At 34.4% G+C, this 18,120-nt stretch overlaps 1 protein-coding gene and 1 long non-coding RNA gene across 2 annotated transcripts in view; one reads left to right on the forward strand and one right to left on the reverse strand.

Moving 5' to 3' along the window:
* The window catches only part of FAM117B (family with sequence similarity 117 member B), a 59,245-nt gene that overhangs the window by 12,140 nt on the left and 28,985 nt on the right, over positions 1–18,120 (reverse strand). Inside the window, exons 3-5 of the mRNA XM_032480049.1 lie at positions 12,738–12,830; positions 11,649–11,762; positions 702–845 (exon numbers count right to left, since the gene is read on the reverse strand). Of these exons, the coding sequence (XP_032335940.1) occupies positions 702–845; positions 11,649–11,762; positions 12,738–12,830 (351 nt within the window). The remainder of the gene's footprint in view (positions 1–701; positions 846–11,648; positions 11,763–12,737; positions 12,831–18,120) is intronic.
* LOC116663744 lies at positions 4,444–11,781 on the forward strand. The gene is made up of 2 exons (XR_004320050.1): positions 4,444–4,680; positions 11,571–11,781. It is a non-coding gene; the product is annotated as an uncharacterized LOC116663744 (long non-coding RNA).

Raw genomic sequence — 18,120 nt, forward strand, 5'->3', positions numbered from 1 at the left:
AGCATCAATAAAATATTTTTCTTGAATATATGTATGTATATGCATGACTGGCACATTGTGCTGTACACCAGAAACTGACACATTGTAATTGACTTTACTTCAATTAAAAAAAAAATTACTTCAAACTTTCCAATTCTTCTTTCCCTGAAGAATCAAAGCTTAAATATATTGTGACATGGTTTTAAGTATAAACAGGAAATTTTCACACCGACTTAAATGTGAGCCATTCTTATGTGTGTCACAATTAATAGAATACACATTCTTATATGCACTATAGGTAAGCAGAACTGTGCTTCATGCTGATACAGTCAACCAAACAGTAACTGACAGTGAGCAAGAGGTGGATTCATACTTAGGAAGTACTCTGTGTCGTAGCCCTCCCTCCCCAGCACACTAGTAAGCTAAACTTTGGTTAAATGGAGTTACAGCCATATTATCTGTCTAGCAATTTTTAAATACAGAAAAACAAAAAATAGTTCCTGTTCAAGGATCCAAATTTAAGTCACATCAGATGTCTCTACGAGATACAAAGAACTGAGAACTTTCCATTCACTTGCAAAGGTCAAAGTTTTTCAAAAGAGAAATTTTCACTCTCAAGGAAAAGAAAAACCTATGTAAATATGGAAAATAAAATTGTGAATTTTTTAACAGTTAGAAGAGTTAATGGATAAGGATGATTTTAAGGTACAATATTAACTTACGATAAGTTGTTCCTCCTTTTCCCCAGTCTCTTTAATTATTATTTCAATCTCCTGATTCAATCCTTCCACACTATTCCGGAACCGGGAGCCTGTTGATTTGGTGATGGGAATTACTGGAATAAGTGCACTCTTTGGAACAGGAGCCTAAAGAAAAAGTGGTGGGGGGAGAAGACACATTTAATATTACCTTTAAATTCTCTAGATGGAAGCACACTTCCATTTGACATGAGTAACTCGAAAATAAGTCAAAATAAAGTATGGGCCTCACAAAAAGTGTGAATAACCAAACCTGCTCCTTGGAAGACAAGAAACATAATTTAAAGGCAAAACCCCAGAAAATCAAGGTAGAATTTCAGAAAGTTTATTCACATCTGTGAGGGACTGTAAAGGGGACAGGGATAAAGGAAAATACTAAAAGAATATCAACGTCATATTATAACAGATTTCAGAGTTCAGAGCATTAAAGTCCTCCGGCACATTAAATTATCTACACTCCAGGAAATAAACAACAAAAAAAAGTAACTTTATCAAAAAAAAAAAAAAGAAAAGAAAAGAAAAAATATTTTAGTGGAGAAACAAAATCACTTCTAAAGTCCATATATATCAGTAAGATCATAGAATAACTTACTTGTGAAATTTAATTATTTATATTTTCATTGTAATGATTTTAATCCATTCTGCTCAGAAAAGAAAATGACATAATGCATTTTCTTCTTTTTCCAAAGCCTCTCTCTAATTTCTTAAAAATAGTTTTTTCCACTGGCACGTTTTTAAAAAGAAGTAACTGGTTATATAATTACAGGATATCACTTGGTTTCCTAACAAGATACCCAAAATAAAACATGAAACAATAATTGCAGAGGTTATCTGCCAAAGTTCACAGCAACGGTGTGACCGGAGATGATCTTGTATTGTCCTCCTCTCTGCTAAAGAAATGCGATTAATGCATCCTTCATTTGAAAAGTCTCTCCTTCGGGGAAAGGTGGAGTCAAGGGTAGTAATAGGGCCTCTAATCAGTTACCACTAGTTCCATTTGATAACCTTGTCATCTAACACAGAACTTAATGTTAAACCTGTATTTCTCCCTTTTTATTCCTGAACATCTTGATTAAAAAAAAAAAAAAAAAAAAGCACAACACAATAGTCCTTGGAAACCAAGGCAAGAAATTTATGAGAAAAAAAAAGCCAAGGGGAATCTTCAACCTGGGGTGCAGAGGCAGCACTTCACTGCTTAGTAATGTTGGGCCCTGAGTCTCACTTCTTCAGGGGTCAAGTGGGAACACAATAGCCCACCTCGGGGAGTGGTTTTGAGAAGGGCAGTGGTGCAGCACCTGGCCCAGAAAGGATGGGTCCTCAGTAAACAGTAGCTACACTGTTTATTTCGTGTTCTCCCTATTATGTATTTTGTTCTTAAAATAATCTCTTGTTTTCACAAATTTTTTCAGGTACCATTTCTTTTCTACATATGATGTCTTCTCATTCCACTCCCCCCCTTTTTAACCCCTCTGTTCCCGAATCTTCTCTCCAAACCTTCAAGCTTCTCATACTATTTATTCCCTTTTCACTTCCATCTCTTCTTTCTGTCCCCTATTCTAGTCTCCATATCCACTATGAAAGGAAGGAATATGAAAAATCTTAAGTTTAGGTATTCTATAGGTGTTTTTAGAGAAAATTTATAAATCTAATTTTTTTCAAATCCACATCTCTGAGCCATTCTCTACAGTGTAGATCTCTGGGTACACCATTTCCAAAAATGTTTGCTGAGGAAATCTTTGCCACATCAATAAATCTATTCTCTTGCTCTACTTTCTTTTCTCTCAACACTTGTCCTGGTTAGACCCTTTCAGCTTCTGTAAGTGTAACAACTCTATACCTAACTTGGCTGGTGGCTAAATAAAAAATACTGGCAATACCAAGCACTGATGAGGAAGCAAAGGAGATTTTCACATACTGCTGGTGGGAATACACAACGATAGAAAGATTCTGGAAAAGTTTCACAGTTATTAAGTTCAAGATACAACTAATATATGAACAAACAATCCCATTCCTGAATATTTACCCTAGAAAAATGAAAATTTATGTATATGCAAAACTCTGCAAGGGAATTATAGCAGTTCTCTTCATAATCTCCAAAAACTGTAAACGACCCAGCTGTCCTTCAACAAGGCTTCAGTGTAAACAGATACTGTGGTAAATCCATGTAATGGAATATCACTCAGCAATAAAAGAGAACAAACTATTGATACAAACAACAACGTGGATAAATCAAAAGGCACTACTGCTGAGTAAAAGAAGACAGCCTCAAAAGATTACATACTGTAAGATTCCATTCATAGGACATTCTCAAAAAGACTCGACACCAGAGTGATGGAGAACAAATCAGTGAGGGCAAGGGGTCAGGGAGGGATGTTTGTGTGGCAATACAGGTACAGCATAAGGAAATTTTGGGAGGTTGATGGAACTGTTCTGACACAATATCCTGTGTCACAGTACCCTGACTGTGGCAGGTGGTTACTATACACGTATTAAAATTCATGTAGTTGTATGCCAGGCAAAAAAAACCATCAATTTTACTATATGATAACTGAAAAACAAAGGAAAAGTTACTAGCCAACAGGATCATGTTCTTGTCTGCCTAATATTGTCTCCTTAGGTCTTTGCCTTGAGAGCTATATGCTGAAATGGATGAAAAGTAGGAAGAATATTTTTTAAAAAGCAGCCCACAAATGACTTAGGGAGCCCTCCAAAGATAGGTAGATCCATTACAGATGAGGTCAACTGAATATCCACCAGCCCAGTCAGCTGCCTTTCAGACACCCTATTCTTCAATCCTTCCATCCTAGTGCTACAAAGCCAGTAACTTCCCTCACTTCCCACAAGGCCCATCAGCAATCCAGCGCCAGTTCACCCTGTGGCAGGACTGTGATCAGATGGGGCAGGAAGAGGAAGGCTAACAGCCAAGGCCACTGCTCCATTCCAGTCTTCTATTAACCTGCATTCTCCACCCTCCGCCAGCTTGCTCTCATTCCAAGGTCTTCACTTCCTACTTTAACTTTACTGAAAAAATGCCTCAGAGAGTCACTGAAATTGGTATTTCTGATCAGTTTTTTATATCCCTAAGATCTGTCACTAACACCTTCAAGGAAACTCTTACCTAGTCTCATCATCTTGTTTCCTTAGCAACAGAAGAAAAATCTCAAAGTATAATCTAGCAAAGGCTTTTAAAAACTCTCAAATATGTACTTGCATCAGGGATAAGACAGTGGGAGAGTGAAGCTAAGGCTATGTTTTGGTTCATGATGATCAAGGAAGGAAAGAAACTTTTCTCAAGGTGGTAGGAATGAAAAATAAGAAAGAAAATAGTGAGGTGACAGGAAACTGGTTCGGACTAAAGCACCCAGGGGTTAAAAGAAACCTACAGCTCACTAGTCTGCAGTGGAGGGCATATTACGACATATCTGTCAGGCAGTCATCCTACCTGTGCCTGGACTCTTCCTGTCTCAGGAAATAATGAGGGGATAGGAAACTTACAGATGAAGAAAGATCTCAGGAGTTAATAGCATGTATCCTACAAAAAGAATTTTTATTTTATTTTTTTTACCGGATAAAAGGTACTCAATTCTACACTTAATTTTCTTTCTAAGCGTCACAAAAACAACATAAATGATGGCTTGCATTGGTGAATTTTCAGGCTGCTTTCAGGTATGCATGTTTGGTTTATAACTGTTAAGTTATAGAAATGAGGAAGGAGAAGACCAGAAGGGGAAGATAGTCTGTCAAGACTTCCGCAAAATGCTGACGTTCCTGGATTTTAGAACCATAAAGATCTATTAGTAAGCTTGCTAAGAACTGAAAGCTTAAGTTTTCTGTGCGTCACATTGAGAAATGCAAATGCCTGGGACCCGCCAGTGTAATAACTAACTGTACCACTTGTTACTGCCTTTCCAGGAAGCTAAAGAAGTCATATCCTACACACCTGGTAAGAAGTTTTTCTCAAATATTATATATAGAGCAGCAAGTATTTATCTATAGTTTAATATATTTAAAGCAAAGGAAAGAAAGGAAGGAAAAGAAAGAAAGAAAATGGCCACTTCCCTAAGGTTACCATATCATTTTAGATAAATGAAGCAAAGGTTCAACTGTAATTCATTTAACTAGCAAATAATTATATGATTAAAGGGAAACAATCCACCCAAAAGGCCTGGGAAAGATTTTCTTCATTAAACATACTGTTATTGTTCAGAAATAAAAGGTAATAGGCCTCTGATTTTACTCCTTACATAAACTATATTCTAAAATATCTAAAAGTAACAACAATGATTATGCTTTAACTTTTATGCTTCATTTCAAGGGCTCTTAAGGAATTTTATGTGTGTGTATATAATTTATTTTTCCCATATCTACACAGGTTTCTACAATATAATCTGTTTTTCTAAATATAAATCAGTATATGCAAATATAAGTGGGTTATATTTACTGAGAGGTCATCTTTACACAGCTCTGAAAGATTAAAAGTTCCTCAGTGTACTAAAGCAAAATCTCTCTCTCCCAAGATCTGTCATTTGGAAACAAGGATCTCCTATTTCTCAGTTTTTTGTTTTTTGGCTTTTTTAGTTAAAGTATAGTCAGTTTACAATGTTGTGTCAATTTCTGGTTTACAGCATAATGTTTCAGTCATACATATACATACATATATTTGTTTTCATATTCTTTTTCGTTACAGGTTACTATAAGATATTGATATAGTTCCCTGTGCTATACAAAAGAAATGTATAGCTTTATTTTATTTTTGATTCTTTCTCTTCAAATCATAATGCCTTCCACCCAATTAAGATTTAAATTAGGCAAATCAATGTTTCAAAGTTTTCTTTTTCAATTTACATTCTCCACATATCATATACATTAGTGCTTAAAGATCAAATTCTGCATAAAAACTGAGAATTAACCAATCAAGAAAAAGCCCCAAGAGAAGGTTTGACCAACCCTGAATCTTCATTAGAGGTCAATCTACACTGTAACTTAAATATGTGTTTCAAAGTGTGGGGATAACACTGTGGTATGACATATAGAATCAGGAAAGGTGGAAAGAATCCCTATTGAAACAGTAGCTGAGCAAGGAAAAGATAAAGTTAAATTTTCAAAAGAAGAAAAATGTGCCTTGACAGGCAAGTAGGATAGAAAAAGATTGGTTCAATAACTCAACAGAGACCTATGAGAGAAACACGAGCCAGAAACCCTAATGCAACAAAAGGGAGGTCAAAACTGATGTTTAGAATGGTTAAAAAAAAAAAAAAATTAGAAAGCATGGGAAAGAAGCTTTCCTGTTTCAAGGGCTTTTGTAGGGGCCTCCATGTAGCCTTGAGTCCTCCTGTCCTGTCACCTATGACTTTATTTCTGTCCTCCAGCAATCACTGTCTTTTCTTAACACTTCTAAGCTATAGCTATACTCTAATAAAAAAGGCCACAGCACAAGTACCTATTCTTTAGATTTCTAAGTGGCAAAATCTTAAAAATTACAAGAATAGCGATTATGTACGGGACTGGAAAACAAAGATTCTGGTGCAGAGCAGCAGTTTTCACTGTCAAAGTGCAATGCTTCTCTCATTCCTCAAATGAAAATAGATTTTTTCCTTTTCTACCTTACTATCCTGTGGCTCTCAAACCGTCCTATGCTACTCCAAAACTATCAAGTCCCCAGTCCAGATGAAGAAATATGAAAATCCTATGGGAGGGCTTTCTTGCTTGAAGCTATAACAAACAGCCAGAAACACTTACACAAGTTTTTAAATTCTCACTCCTAAGTCAGTTTGTGTGGCTGTGAAGATGCTGGCATCTCGCACTCTTCTATCACTAACACCTGACTCTAATCCTCAATCAAACAATTCTAAAATGTGTTAGCTATATCTTCTAATGAGAATTTCTTGAAATAACTCCTTAAAAATATGACATCTTAAGAATCTGAAGGCTTTGTCAATTTTGGAAATCAGTGACATGTGAAAAGTCTCTGTCTTCTAAAAAACTCAGCAGCATTTGTTCTTCCTAATAAATAGTTCCCCAGTAAATTTCCAGGGAAAGAACCACTCAAAAAAAGTATGTGAGAATTCTTTCCTAACTGTAAAAAAAAATCAATTGTAAGTCCAAGAAAAAGATCTTTTGTTAACTAATGGTTATAGACTACACCCCATCAGCAGAGCAATACTGTCCTGTGATTGTTAAGGGACACTAAAGGAATTTCCCAGTAAAAATAATCTTCTATGTATCATGAACTCAAACAAGAAAAACTGTAATCAGTGGGAAAGCCTATAAAGAAAAAACTCAGAGCCTCCAAAGTATTCAAACTTCTTAACCAAATAATGGAAAATCTATCCCTAGAAAAGTATAATATAGAAAAAGCCTTAAGCACACAGGAACTACACCCAACTAAATAGACAAAATTAGGGAAATGTTCTACAGAATCTGAAACACTAAAAGTGTTCCTGAAACATCTGTAATAACATTTTTTCCACACTAAATAAACAAACAAACATAGGCAGTCTAATACATGGTATGATCTCAACATGGAATGTGAAAGGAAAAAAAGAAGAAACATGTCAGGAAGAGCTGTCTTTTAGAGGGTGAGACTCTGGATTTTTTTTTTCTATTTGATATTTTTAAAAAAAATTAACAGCTTGATTGAGATACAGTTTTTCTACTTGACATTTTTAGTTTCTAAAATTTTTGCAATAAGCATATAAATATTTTTATAATAATAGCAGCTTTAGAAAATATGTTCAATATGAAATTGGCAGAGAAGCCTAGTGAAAAGTCCAACTGGTTTACCTCTTTTATATTAAGGTATTACCTTTAATGGCTTAAGAGTTATTGAGCAATTACTATGTGCCAAGAATTGCATGAACAGTTTTTTAACATTCTATCGCATTTAGTCCTCGGGACAACACAACCAATAGGTAATATTATAATGCAGAGAACCTGAGGAACATCACACAGCCAACAAGTGGCAGGACCCAGATCTTCAGCTGAACAGTTTGATCTCAGAGCACCTGTGCTCATCCTCTACACTGTTATATGGCCTCCCAGGATACTTTTGGGTTCTTTTTTACCATCTTATCTATGATTTCCAAGCAATTATATCTGTATTTTATCTATTCATTTTTTATGTTGGTTGGTAGATTTTTTTTTGTAATAACTTATTGAAAAATGAGTCACAATACCATATAAATGCACTCATTTAAGTGCACAACTTTTGCTTTTTTAATGGTTATTGAACAGAGTTGTGCAACCATCACAATTAATTATAGAATCACATTAAAAAAAAAGTCCTCACCCATTAGTAGTCACTCCCTATTTCCTCCCAACCTCCCCAGCTCTAAGTAACCACCAATCTACAATCAGTCTCAACGGGTTTGCCTATTCTGGACATTTTATGTAAGTGGAATCATATGTGTTCTTTTGTGTCTGGCTTCTTTTTTCACTTAGCACGTTTTCAAGGTTCACCCATATTGTAGCATTGGTCAGTATTCCATTCCTTTTTATGACTGAATAATATTCCATTGTAGGTATACTGCATTTTATTAATCCATCCACCAACTGATGGACATCCGGGCTGTTCCCAAATTTTAGCTATTGTGAGCCATGCTGCTATGTACAAGTTTTTATGTGAACATGTTTTCAATTCTCTTGGGTACATACCTGGAGAGGAAGTGCTGGGTCATATCATAACTCTTTTTATTTATTAGCCTTTTGAGGAATTACCAGGTTGTTTTCCAAAGTGGCTGCACCATTTAACATTTCTATCAGCAATGTGTAAGGGTTCCAATTTCTCCTTACTAACCTTACTAACACTTACCTGTCTTATTAATTTTAGCCATCCTAATAGGTATGAAGTAGTATCTCACTGGAATTTTTATGCATTTCCCTACTGACAAATGATGCTGATCTTTTTCACATGCTCACTGGCTATCTGTATATCTTCCTTGGAGAACTCTCTATTTAGATCCACTGCCCAACTTTAAATTGGGTTGGTTGGTTGGTTTGTTTTTTTACTGTTGAGTTCCAAGAGCTCTTTATATTTGAGATACAAGTACTTTATCAGATATATGATTTGTATATATTTTCATCTATTTTGTGGATTGTCTTTTCACTTCTTTTACGGTGTCCTTTGAAACAAAAGTTTTTAATTTTGATAAAGTCCAATTTACTTACTTTTTCTGTTGTTGCTTTTGATGTCACATCTAACAAACCACTGTCAAATCCAGTATCACATTTATGCTTGCTTTCACCTAAGAGCTTTTACTTTTAGCTCTTAGATTTAAGTCTCTGATCCATTTTGGGTTACTTTTGTATGTGGTATGAGGTAGGTAAGTATATTTTTTATTAAATCATGTTTTTGAAGGCTCAAATTGGCCTTATCTTTTACTCCTATGTCTCCATCATTCCAATCTCATCAACCATCAGCTAACAAAATTTAAAAACTCAGACTCTGAAGTCAAAATGCCTTGGTTAGGATCCCAGCTCTGTCTCATGTGTCCTTGAACAAGGTATCTGATCCTCTCTGGGCCTTAATTTTCTATCTGTAAATTAGGGATAATAACAATCTCCATGCCAAAAATGAAGATTAAATGCTAATAATATATATAAAAGCTGAGTAGAGTGTCTGCTATGTGGTAAGCCCTTTATAGAGTTCAATAATTAATTACTATTTTCTAAATATCACTCAGGTTTGTCCATTCTCTCCAGCTCCATAGATTCCACCTCACGAAAGGTCACCATCATTTCTTACTTGGATTATAACTCTATTCTCAACTGGTTTTCCTGCCTCTAATCTTGTCCTCTTCCAAATTCATTCTCTACTCTGGACTCATAATGATCATTACAAAATACGTATCTGATCACCTATCAACCTCCTGCATTTTAGAAAACAGTTCTCTGGTGCCTCCAGGACTAAGTCCAAACCTCTTGACAACTGAGACACGAAGACTTTCTGGTCTGGCTGCTATTCACCATCCAGCCTAATCTCTTACTACCACCCTTACCTGAAGCCATGATTTCTTCTACCTCCAGAGAACTGGCTAAATCCTACTTAACCTTCAGGGATCACCAAGACACCACTTTCTCTAGAAGCCTTTCTAGATGTCTCCATAGCCAGTCCAAGGAAAAATCCCCTTTCCATAGCACTGTGAACATTCCCTGATCAACCCATTCATTATACCCTGTAAAAGTTACCTGTTTACCTATATCTACTTGAGATTTGGTGGGGGAAAGCCCCAATATTTCATTTATTACTGCATCCTCCAAAAAGTACTACAGTACCAGTCATATGGGAGATATTTAATAAACGATGCATGGATGGAGGAATGACCTCAAAAGTACACACATCTCAAATTGGTACTTTTCTCCACTAGGTAGAGAACCCACTAAAGAAAACCACACCTTTGACTTAATGAATAATATTTTTACATTCATAGTCAGAAAGTTTCAATTAAATATGCACACCACTGCCATAGTTATCAAAATGCACATGTGCCTGATCTCTGGTTGGCTATTAACACTCAGTGAAGCTAGTCGAGCAGTCAAGTTTGGGTGTTTCACGTTTTTGTTCGATGTGTGAAGTGTTTGTGTTTGGTGTGTCAAAGTGTACAGAAGTCAAGCTATATGAAGTTATTTTTCAAGTTACTGTATTTTCTAGTCCTCACTTTCTAGGCAAACATGAAGTTCATGTCAACTCCAATAATTTTTATTAAGTAAATTCAACTTGCAAGGGAAAAAAATTCTGGGGGGTAATTTTACTGCTTTAATTGTTACTTTTAATGCAACTTTAAAAATTACTTCAAGAAGTTATAAACCGCTAAAACCTATCACATAATTCAATAAAATTCAATTTTAACCTCTATGCTACTTGCAGTAAAAATATGGATTGGACATAAAAATTGGCCTTATCTCTCAGAAATACATCTAAATTATTTATGGATGAATTAGAGGGAGTGAAGGTTGGCAAATTCACCAGTAAAACCATGTGGGTCTACAGCCTTTTGAGAGTGAGTGGAATAATTAGTATTCCAATTTTCATAATTATTAGTCTATTCAAATTTTCCATTTCTTATTTTGCCAATTTTGCATTTTCTATTTCTCCAAATAGAAATCCAGTTTGTTTAGGTTTTAAAATGTATCAGTGTATATTCATACTTTAATTAAAATGCCTTATATATGGAAAAAGCTGTTGGAAACTACAATCAAACTATAAATTTGTGATATCAATATTGGAGGACACAACTGGCTTGAAAAAAAGTATACACCTCTACCAACACTTTCTCTTGAAAACAATCCACATATACTTGACAATCATCAGAAGCTATCGACCTATAAAAGGCGCTGGTGAACTTTTTCTTGCTCTTTCCTTGCTAAGGGACCCTATATGATTTCAATTCTGTTAGAGAGAAATGCTCCCTGAGCGAGCCAAATAGCAGTTCATAGGGTTCTGCTGTACACCAGAGACTGACACATTGTAACTGACTGTACTTTAATAAAAAAAAAAGTTTTTTTAACAAACACTTTATGCGACAGGTCTTCTATCTTCAGACAGAGGGAAGTGAGACTTAGAAGGAACAGGTCAGTCATCCAGGGTCTGGTTCCAGAGCCATGCTTCTCTCTCAATACTACACTGCCTCCCATACTACATTGACAAAGATAAAAATACAGTCAATTAAAATATGTAACTAGTTATATCCCCTGGAAGTGACCTCACAGATCACTAAAGGAAACTACCATTTTGTCAACTTAATATTCTATTGTCGTTGTTATTTTTTAACGAAGGCTGTGATTCAGTATTTAATCATTGTTTCAAATATATGTGTTTGGGCATTTTTACCCTAGGAAGTTACCTAGGAAGCAACATTTAACCAGGAAAACAACAAACCCCTCATCTGGATTTTGTGGCATTCGTGCTCCTACCTGACACTGGTTAATAGCTGCGTGGTTGCCATGGAATGGAGACTGTCTTTCTTTATCTCGATGATGCCGACTGCTGTGTTTACTTCTCTGCAATTGCTGGCGTAATTTTGCAATCTGAAAATGAGAAAAATAACAAGTGTGTCAGAGTGTTTTCCTCGTTACATAAAACATATCCTTGTTTAATAAGAACCCGTAAAATTCTGCCTATCTTTTGAGTTTTTAAACCATACCACAAAATCTGCTTTACTGTACAAAATTTATATATATACACATAACATATATGTACATGCATAAATATATTTCTTTCTTTTAAAGAAAAAAAGTTCCAACATTGTTCTGAGCCTTCAAGCTTTCCAAATACAGCCAAGAGGTTTTTAGCATTTAGAATAAATTACATTATAGCTTTTACAAATTAAAAAAAAAAAAACTCTTTTATTGCGCTTACAATGAGTCACATTTTATTTAGAATTAGATCTTTTTCAAATACCTAATCTTCAAAAGCTCCAAAAAGCATATAGTATTATTTAAAAATCAATTCAAGCCACGAACTGAACCCACAGATTCTATCTTTAAATAACAAATACACTTTCAATCAATATCTCATATTATTCCTTGATTGAATTTTCTGTTTTATTTCTACATTATGTGTAAAATTAAAATGTCATAATTAGAGGCATAGAAAATGGTAATCATAGCATAGGGCCATGATCAACTTAGCTATACTGGGTTACTGAATTTCAGAAACACTACCATTATACATAGAAATAATAAATGTGAATTTGTTGTATCACTACAATCTTATATATCTGATATTTATATGATATTAACAACTATGGACTCTCCTTAAAATGAAAATAATTAACACATAATTAGGTAAGTTATGTGTACATATCCCCATTCAAATCTTTATCCAATCAACATAGTAACAGTTCTTCTGTTACTTCTCAAGTAAACAAAACAACCATCAAAAAATCCCTCAAAATTAAAAAAAAGCAATGGAAATTGACAAATCCTTGCTGCCTACAACTTTAAGGAACTAGCCAACGGATCAAATTTCCACACCCACTTCCTTGGAACCATTTTCCTGACCTCCTTAAGTTGATCTGTGCTGCCCCAGGACGCTGAACGCTTGTGAGACCCTTTCTTCTTTTCAGAGTATTCTTCAGCCCATGCACTCTCTGTCTATAGTGGGAAAAAGAAGGAAGAGGTTTCAATAAAATAGTTAATCATTTAACAATAATTCAACAACATGGATGGACCTTGAGGGCATTATGCTAAATGAAATAAGCCAGAGAAAGACAAACACTGTGGGATCTCACCTGTGGAATTTAAAAAAACACTCACAGAAAAAGAGATCTGATTTGTAGTTACCAGAGCCAGGAGTAGGGAGAGGGGGAATTGGATGAAGATGGTCAAAAGATACAAACTTCCTGTTTATAAGAGAAGTAAGTGCTAGGGATGTAATGTACCACATAAAGGTTACAATTAACACTGCTGCCGTATGATACATTTGAAAGTTGCTAAGACAGTAGATTCTAAAAGTTTTCATTATAAGGAAAAAAGAATTTTTTTAGTAACTCTATGAGGTGATGGATGCTACCAAAACTTATTGTGGTAATCATTTTGCAATAGATGTATGTCATTATTCTGCATACTTTAAGCTTATACAGTGTTATATGTCACTTACATCTCAAATAAGCCTAATATATGCTTACCTTTCTAAAAAGTGTATGCCATATTTTTCTATTAAATATATATTCCCATTACAGAAAAACTCAGTATTATAAAATATGTAAAATAACACAAACTGCCCATAATTCTCCCAATACCAGTTACTTAACTGCAATATTTTAGCCTATTTCTCTCATTTCTATTACTAGTAAAAATTAGCTATTTTTTACATCATTATAAGTATTAACATATATTGAACAAATGCATACTAGTAATAGCTAACATTTCTGTGATCTTATTATGTGCTAGGCACTGTGCTTTATGAAAGTACAGCGAAAGACTGTCACTATATTATCTGATTTAATACAAACAAAAAGTTCTACAAGTTCTGGAAGGAAGCTGTGACAATGAGAGGTTCTAGGTCCAGGTTTAGGAAGTGCTAGAGGTGGCAAAGCCAAAGATATAAACCTAAGACTCCAGAGTTCATAATCTTAAACTGTCTTTTCTTGCTTTAAACATCTGCAGAGTATAGCCTCAAAAATGTTAAATCCTTGGTGGTTACATAAAATCCAGAATTTAAAAACATTGCTAAGAAAAAAATTAGTTCTCAGCACAAGAAAATATGCTCAACCTCATCCATAAAAAGAGAAATACAAGTTAAAACTTCACTGAGACCAGGCGAGTTGCTCTTCTACGTGGCTGGTGGGAATGCAAAATTAGTACAGCCTTTATGGAAGGGGATTTGGCAACTGCTGTCAAAGTTACAAATGCATATACTGTTTGACAAAACAACCCATCTTTTGGAAATTTATACTGCAAATGTACAAAATTTATATCTTTATGCACAAAATAACATTATTCGCTATAGCAAGCACCATTTGTATAAATAAAAGATTACAAAAATATAGAGGATTGGCTAAATAAAATATGGCTTGTCTTTACAACAGAATACTATGCACCTATAAAAAATGAACAAGGAAGTACTGTTGTAATACAAAATAATCTCCATGAAATGGTGTTAAATGAAAAGCTCAAGGCTCAGTATAGCATATATAGCAACTACGTATAGACAGGATGGCTAGAAAGAATATACACACATGTAAAGTATCTCTGGAAGAATATACATGGTAGCAAAAGAAGCTGTATCGGTAGTTGCCTCATGGGGAGGAAATCCTTCACTGTATATCCTTCTGCACCTCTTGAATTTTGTACTATATAAATGAATGTATAGCCTATTCAAAACCTCTTTATATATAAGGTGGGAAAAAAAAAACTTTGAAGGGGAAATTTTTCTAAGTGGATAGAGTAATGTCCTTAAGTAAAAACAAAGTTGCATAAGAATATGCTATCTTGTGTTTAAGGAAAAAAAAAATCATCCTTTTGGGGGCAACCTCCAGGGAAATAACCAATTTAGGCAAGGATCATCAATGGACACTATAACCATTAAATGAAAAGTTACTATGGAACAGGGTATTCAGCTGGTGCAAAAAAGTACTCTACAGTTACCTACTAACTGAAAAAGGATAAAGTATCTCCTTTACAAATATGTAGGATAATTCATAAAATAACTAAATATTATTAAGACCAAAAGAAAGTATGAGAATGAGCTGTTCTAAATCAAAAAGGTCTCAGAGCACAATGCATGAACCTAAGACTGGATTCCGTTTCAAAAAAAAAAAAAAATCTTGGGTAAACTTTAACATGAACTGGATGTTACACGATATTATGTAATTATTAATTTTCCTAAGTGAGCTAATGCTACTGTGGTTATACAGCAAGTTTCCTTATTCTTATAAGATATATGCTGAAGGATTTAGGGATAAAGTGTCATGATACCTGCAACAACACAATTTCAGAAAGTACACACAAAGACAAAGACTGGTAAAGCAAATATGGCTAATGTTTAAAACTGCTGAATCTAATGACAGGTATAATATCCTTCAGATTGTTCTGTATGTTGAACACTTTCTTAGTAAAAAAGTTAAAGAGGAAAAAATCTTAAATCATATCAACTGACATTTTATAAAAATCTATTTAGGACAATTCCATAAAGAAATATTTCTTCCAAAAAGTATTAGACTAACAAATGCAGAAAGAATGACAACAGAGTTATTAGAAAATCACCATTTGTAACTACTATAGGAATTCCTGATTTAAGCAAGCATCATCAACAAACACTTTTTAGGAAGTCTGTTGGGGAACAGGGTATTTACAGTCTCAAATACTTCCCCACAGATTACGTCCATACAGTTACAGAGGGAATCTGGCGGATCAAACTTAACATTATTGACACCATGCACCTCCTGATGCACATGTACGGAGGAACACACATCACATTCCTGCCAAAAATATTACTGAATCTAATTATGAAAAAAAAAACAGATAAAAAGTTGAGAAGATTCAACAAAAATACTGCTTGCAATTTTAAAAAATATCAGGGTCACAAAAGTCAAAGAAAAGCTGAGAAACAGTTCCAGATTAAAAGATTCTCAAGAAACATGACATCTAAATGCCACGTGTGCTCCTTGACTGGATCCCAGGTTACAGGAGAAATCGCTATGGAGAACATCACTGGGGAAATCAAAAAAATGTGTCTACAAACCACATATTAAATAACAGCACTGTATCAATGTTAAATCCCCTGAATTTGGAAATTATACTGGTAATATTTTAAAGTCCTTGTTTACATATATCCTGAAGTATTTGAGAAGAGTCAGAATGCATGTAAATTGTAAACAATTAAAAACTAACAACAGTAATAATTACATACACACAAAGAAATAAAGCAAAATACGGAAAAACATGTACTGGTAAATATAAATGAAGAGTTTATTGGTGTTCAATCTACTATTCTTGTGACTTTTTTATAAACTTGAGGCTTTTGTCAAAATAAAGTTTTTTAAAATTAGAGAAATTACTAAAGATATTAATTTTAAGAATAAGAATTAATTCATTAATTCAAGGAAAAGCAAAGGAGTGTTTCCTACAGATTTAAGAACAAATTAAAGATGAAAACAGGAGTATTAATTGGCAAGACAAATAAAAATAAGCATAAAGAGTAAAAGAGCTTTGCTAATTTCAGTTGCAAGATGTTCAGGCAGAAAAAAAATACTCAGTAAAAGTCATTAATTTTACTTAAACTCCTAATTCAAAAGATAATTGCTTTCTTTGTTCAATTAAGAAGCTGTGCCTTTATTATAAGATACTCTTAGGTAGTAATAAAAAGTACAATTGAGTTTTAAGTATGTTTCATTTTTGTTCAATCTTGCATTGTACACTAGAAAGCTAGTACACACCTTCTAATACTAGAAGGCACAAGACTAGGTACTGGAGTTAGGAAATACAGTTGTTATTCTCACAGTACTTTTTCTAGAAGAGAAGAAATAAACAGCCAATTATGATATCATGTGATGACTGAGGTCCCCTAAGAAAGGCACCCAACCCAGAACTGGAAGGACAGGGAAAGTAGGTAGGCAAGATTTTATGGGATGAGGGGAGGCTACTATGAGCATCAGAGTGTAAGTCATCCAGGCAAATGGTGGGAAAGCATTCCAAACAGAGCAGAAAAGCTGCGAAGCATCAGCAAGTTGAGTATGCAGGGCACTGCATGCTCATTACTGAGAGGTGGGAGTATAGTTTCAAAATTATTTTTAATAGATTAAAAAAAATCAGTTAACCAGTTACACAATCACGAAACTGTGTTTTAAAGGATTCCATCATGTAATTCCATTTGTTACAATACAGCCTGTCCTGCTTAAAAAAAAAAAACAAAAACAATTTATAGAGCCACTGGCCTAGAGAAATCTGATCTAACATGTGGGGAAAAAAGAAAAGCAGGAACACCAACCACGTGGTAAAGCATCTGGAAATTTAGATTATTTCAGAATCTTGGGCTTATCCAAGAAGGCAAAGCTATCGAAAGGTACTTTTATTGAGGTCATTAGACTTTAAGTTTGGGGGGGGATTTTAACATTTTCTTTTCCTCTTAATATTATACTCCAATTTTAACCAGTGGACCAAGCTTTTATTCAATAGCAAGAATCACTCAAAAAGTAATTTTTTAAAAAAGTTAATGTACCGCTTCAGTACTTTCATTACATAACACTAAGATATAATTTTTTAGTGTTGCTTATATGAAACACGTAAAATAGTTATTTCTATTTTTGCTATAAATCCAGATTATCCTTCCAAAAAAAGGAAACAACTTCTAAACAGGTTAGTAGACTTACAAATAGCACCTTCAGTAATTCAACATTATTTTAGTCTCTATTATTAGGTTTTAATCACAGGCCATCTTACAGTTTCTGAACTCAGATAACAATTTCAAGCCAATGCATAAACTGGAAAAATAAAACAATTTAATAAGTTATTAATCAAAATCAATCTCTGAAGAGAGAAAAAAAACAGCCTCTGAAATGCAGAAGTTCTAAGAGAAGGTAACAATGTACTTTTTAAAAGCATAAGATTACTGGTTTATGCAGTAAAGGAAACAAAGAAGAAAGAAAACCAGAGACCAACCACAAGTCACAAATTCACATATTCAAACAAGCCACCTGTAAGGTAGGGAAGCCTAGGGGGCCAGGAAAGTTCTGAAGAGGATACCTTTTGACTCAAAAGAAAGCCAAATAATTCAACTACACAAACATTACATTTTCTCCCCCTAATTTGGTATAGGCAGAAAATTAAAAAGGCACCCTCCCCGGAAGTTAGGTAGATTACATGAAATTAACAGAACTGCAACACAGATAACGCCAGGACTATAAAGCATAAAATAATGTTTTTGGAGGGCAAACGGTCAATT

The sequence above is a fragment of the Camelus ferus genome, chromosome 5 (assembly GCF_009834535.1).
Source record: "Camelus ferus isolate YT-003-E chromosome 5, BCGSAC_Cfer_1.0, whole genome shotgun sequence".
NCBI lineage: Eukaryota > Metazoa > Chordata > Mammalia > Artiodactyla > Camelidae > Camelus > Camelus ferus.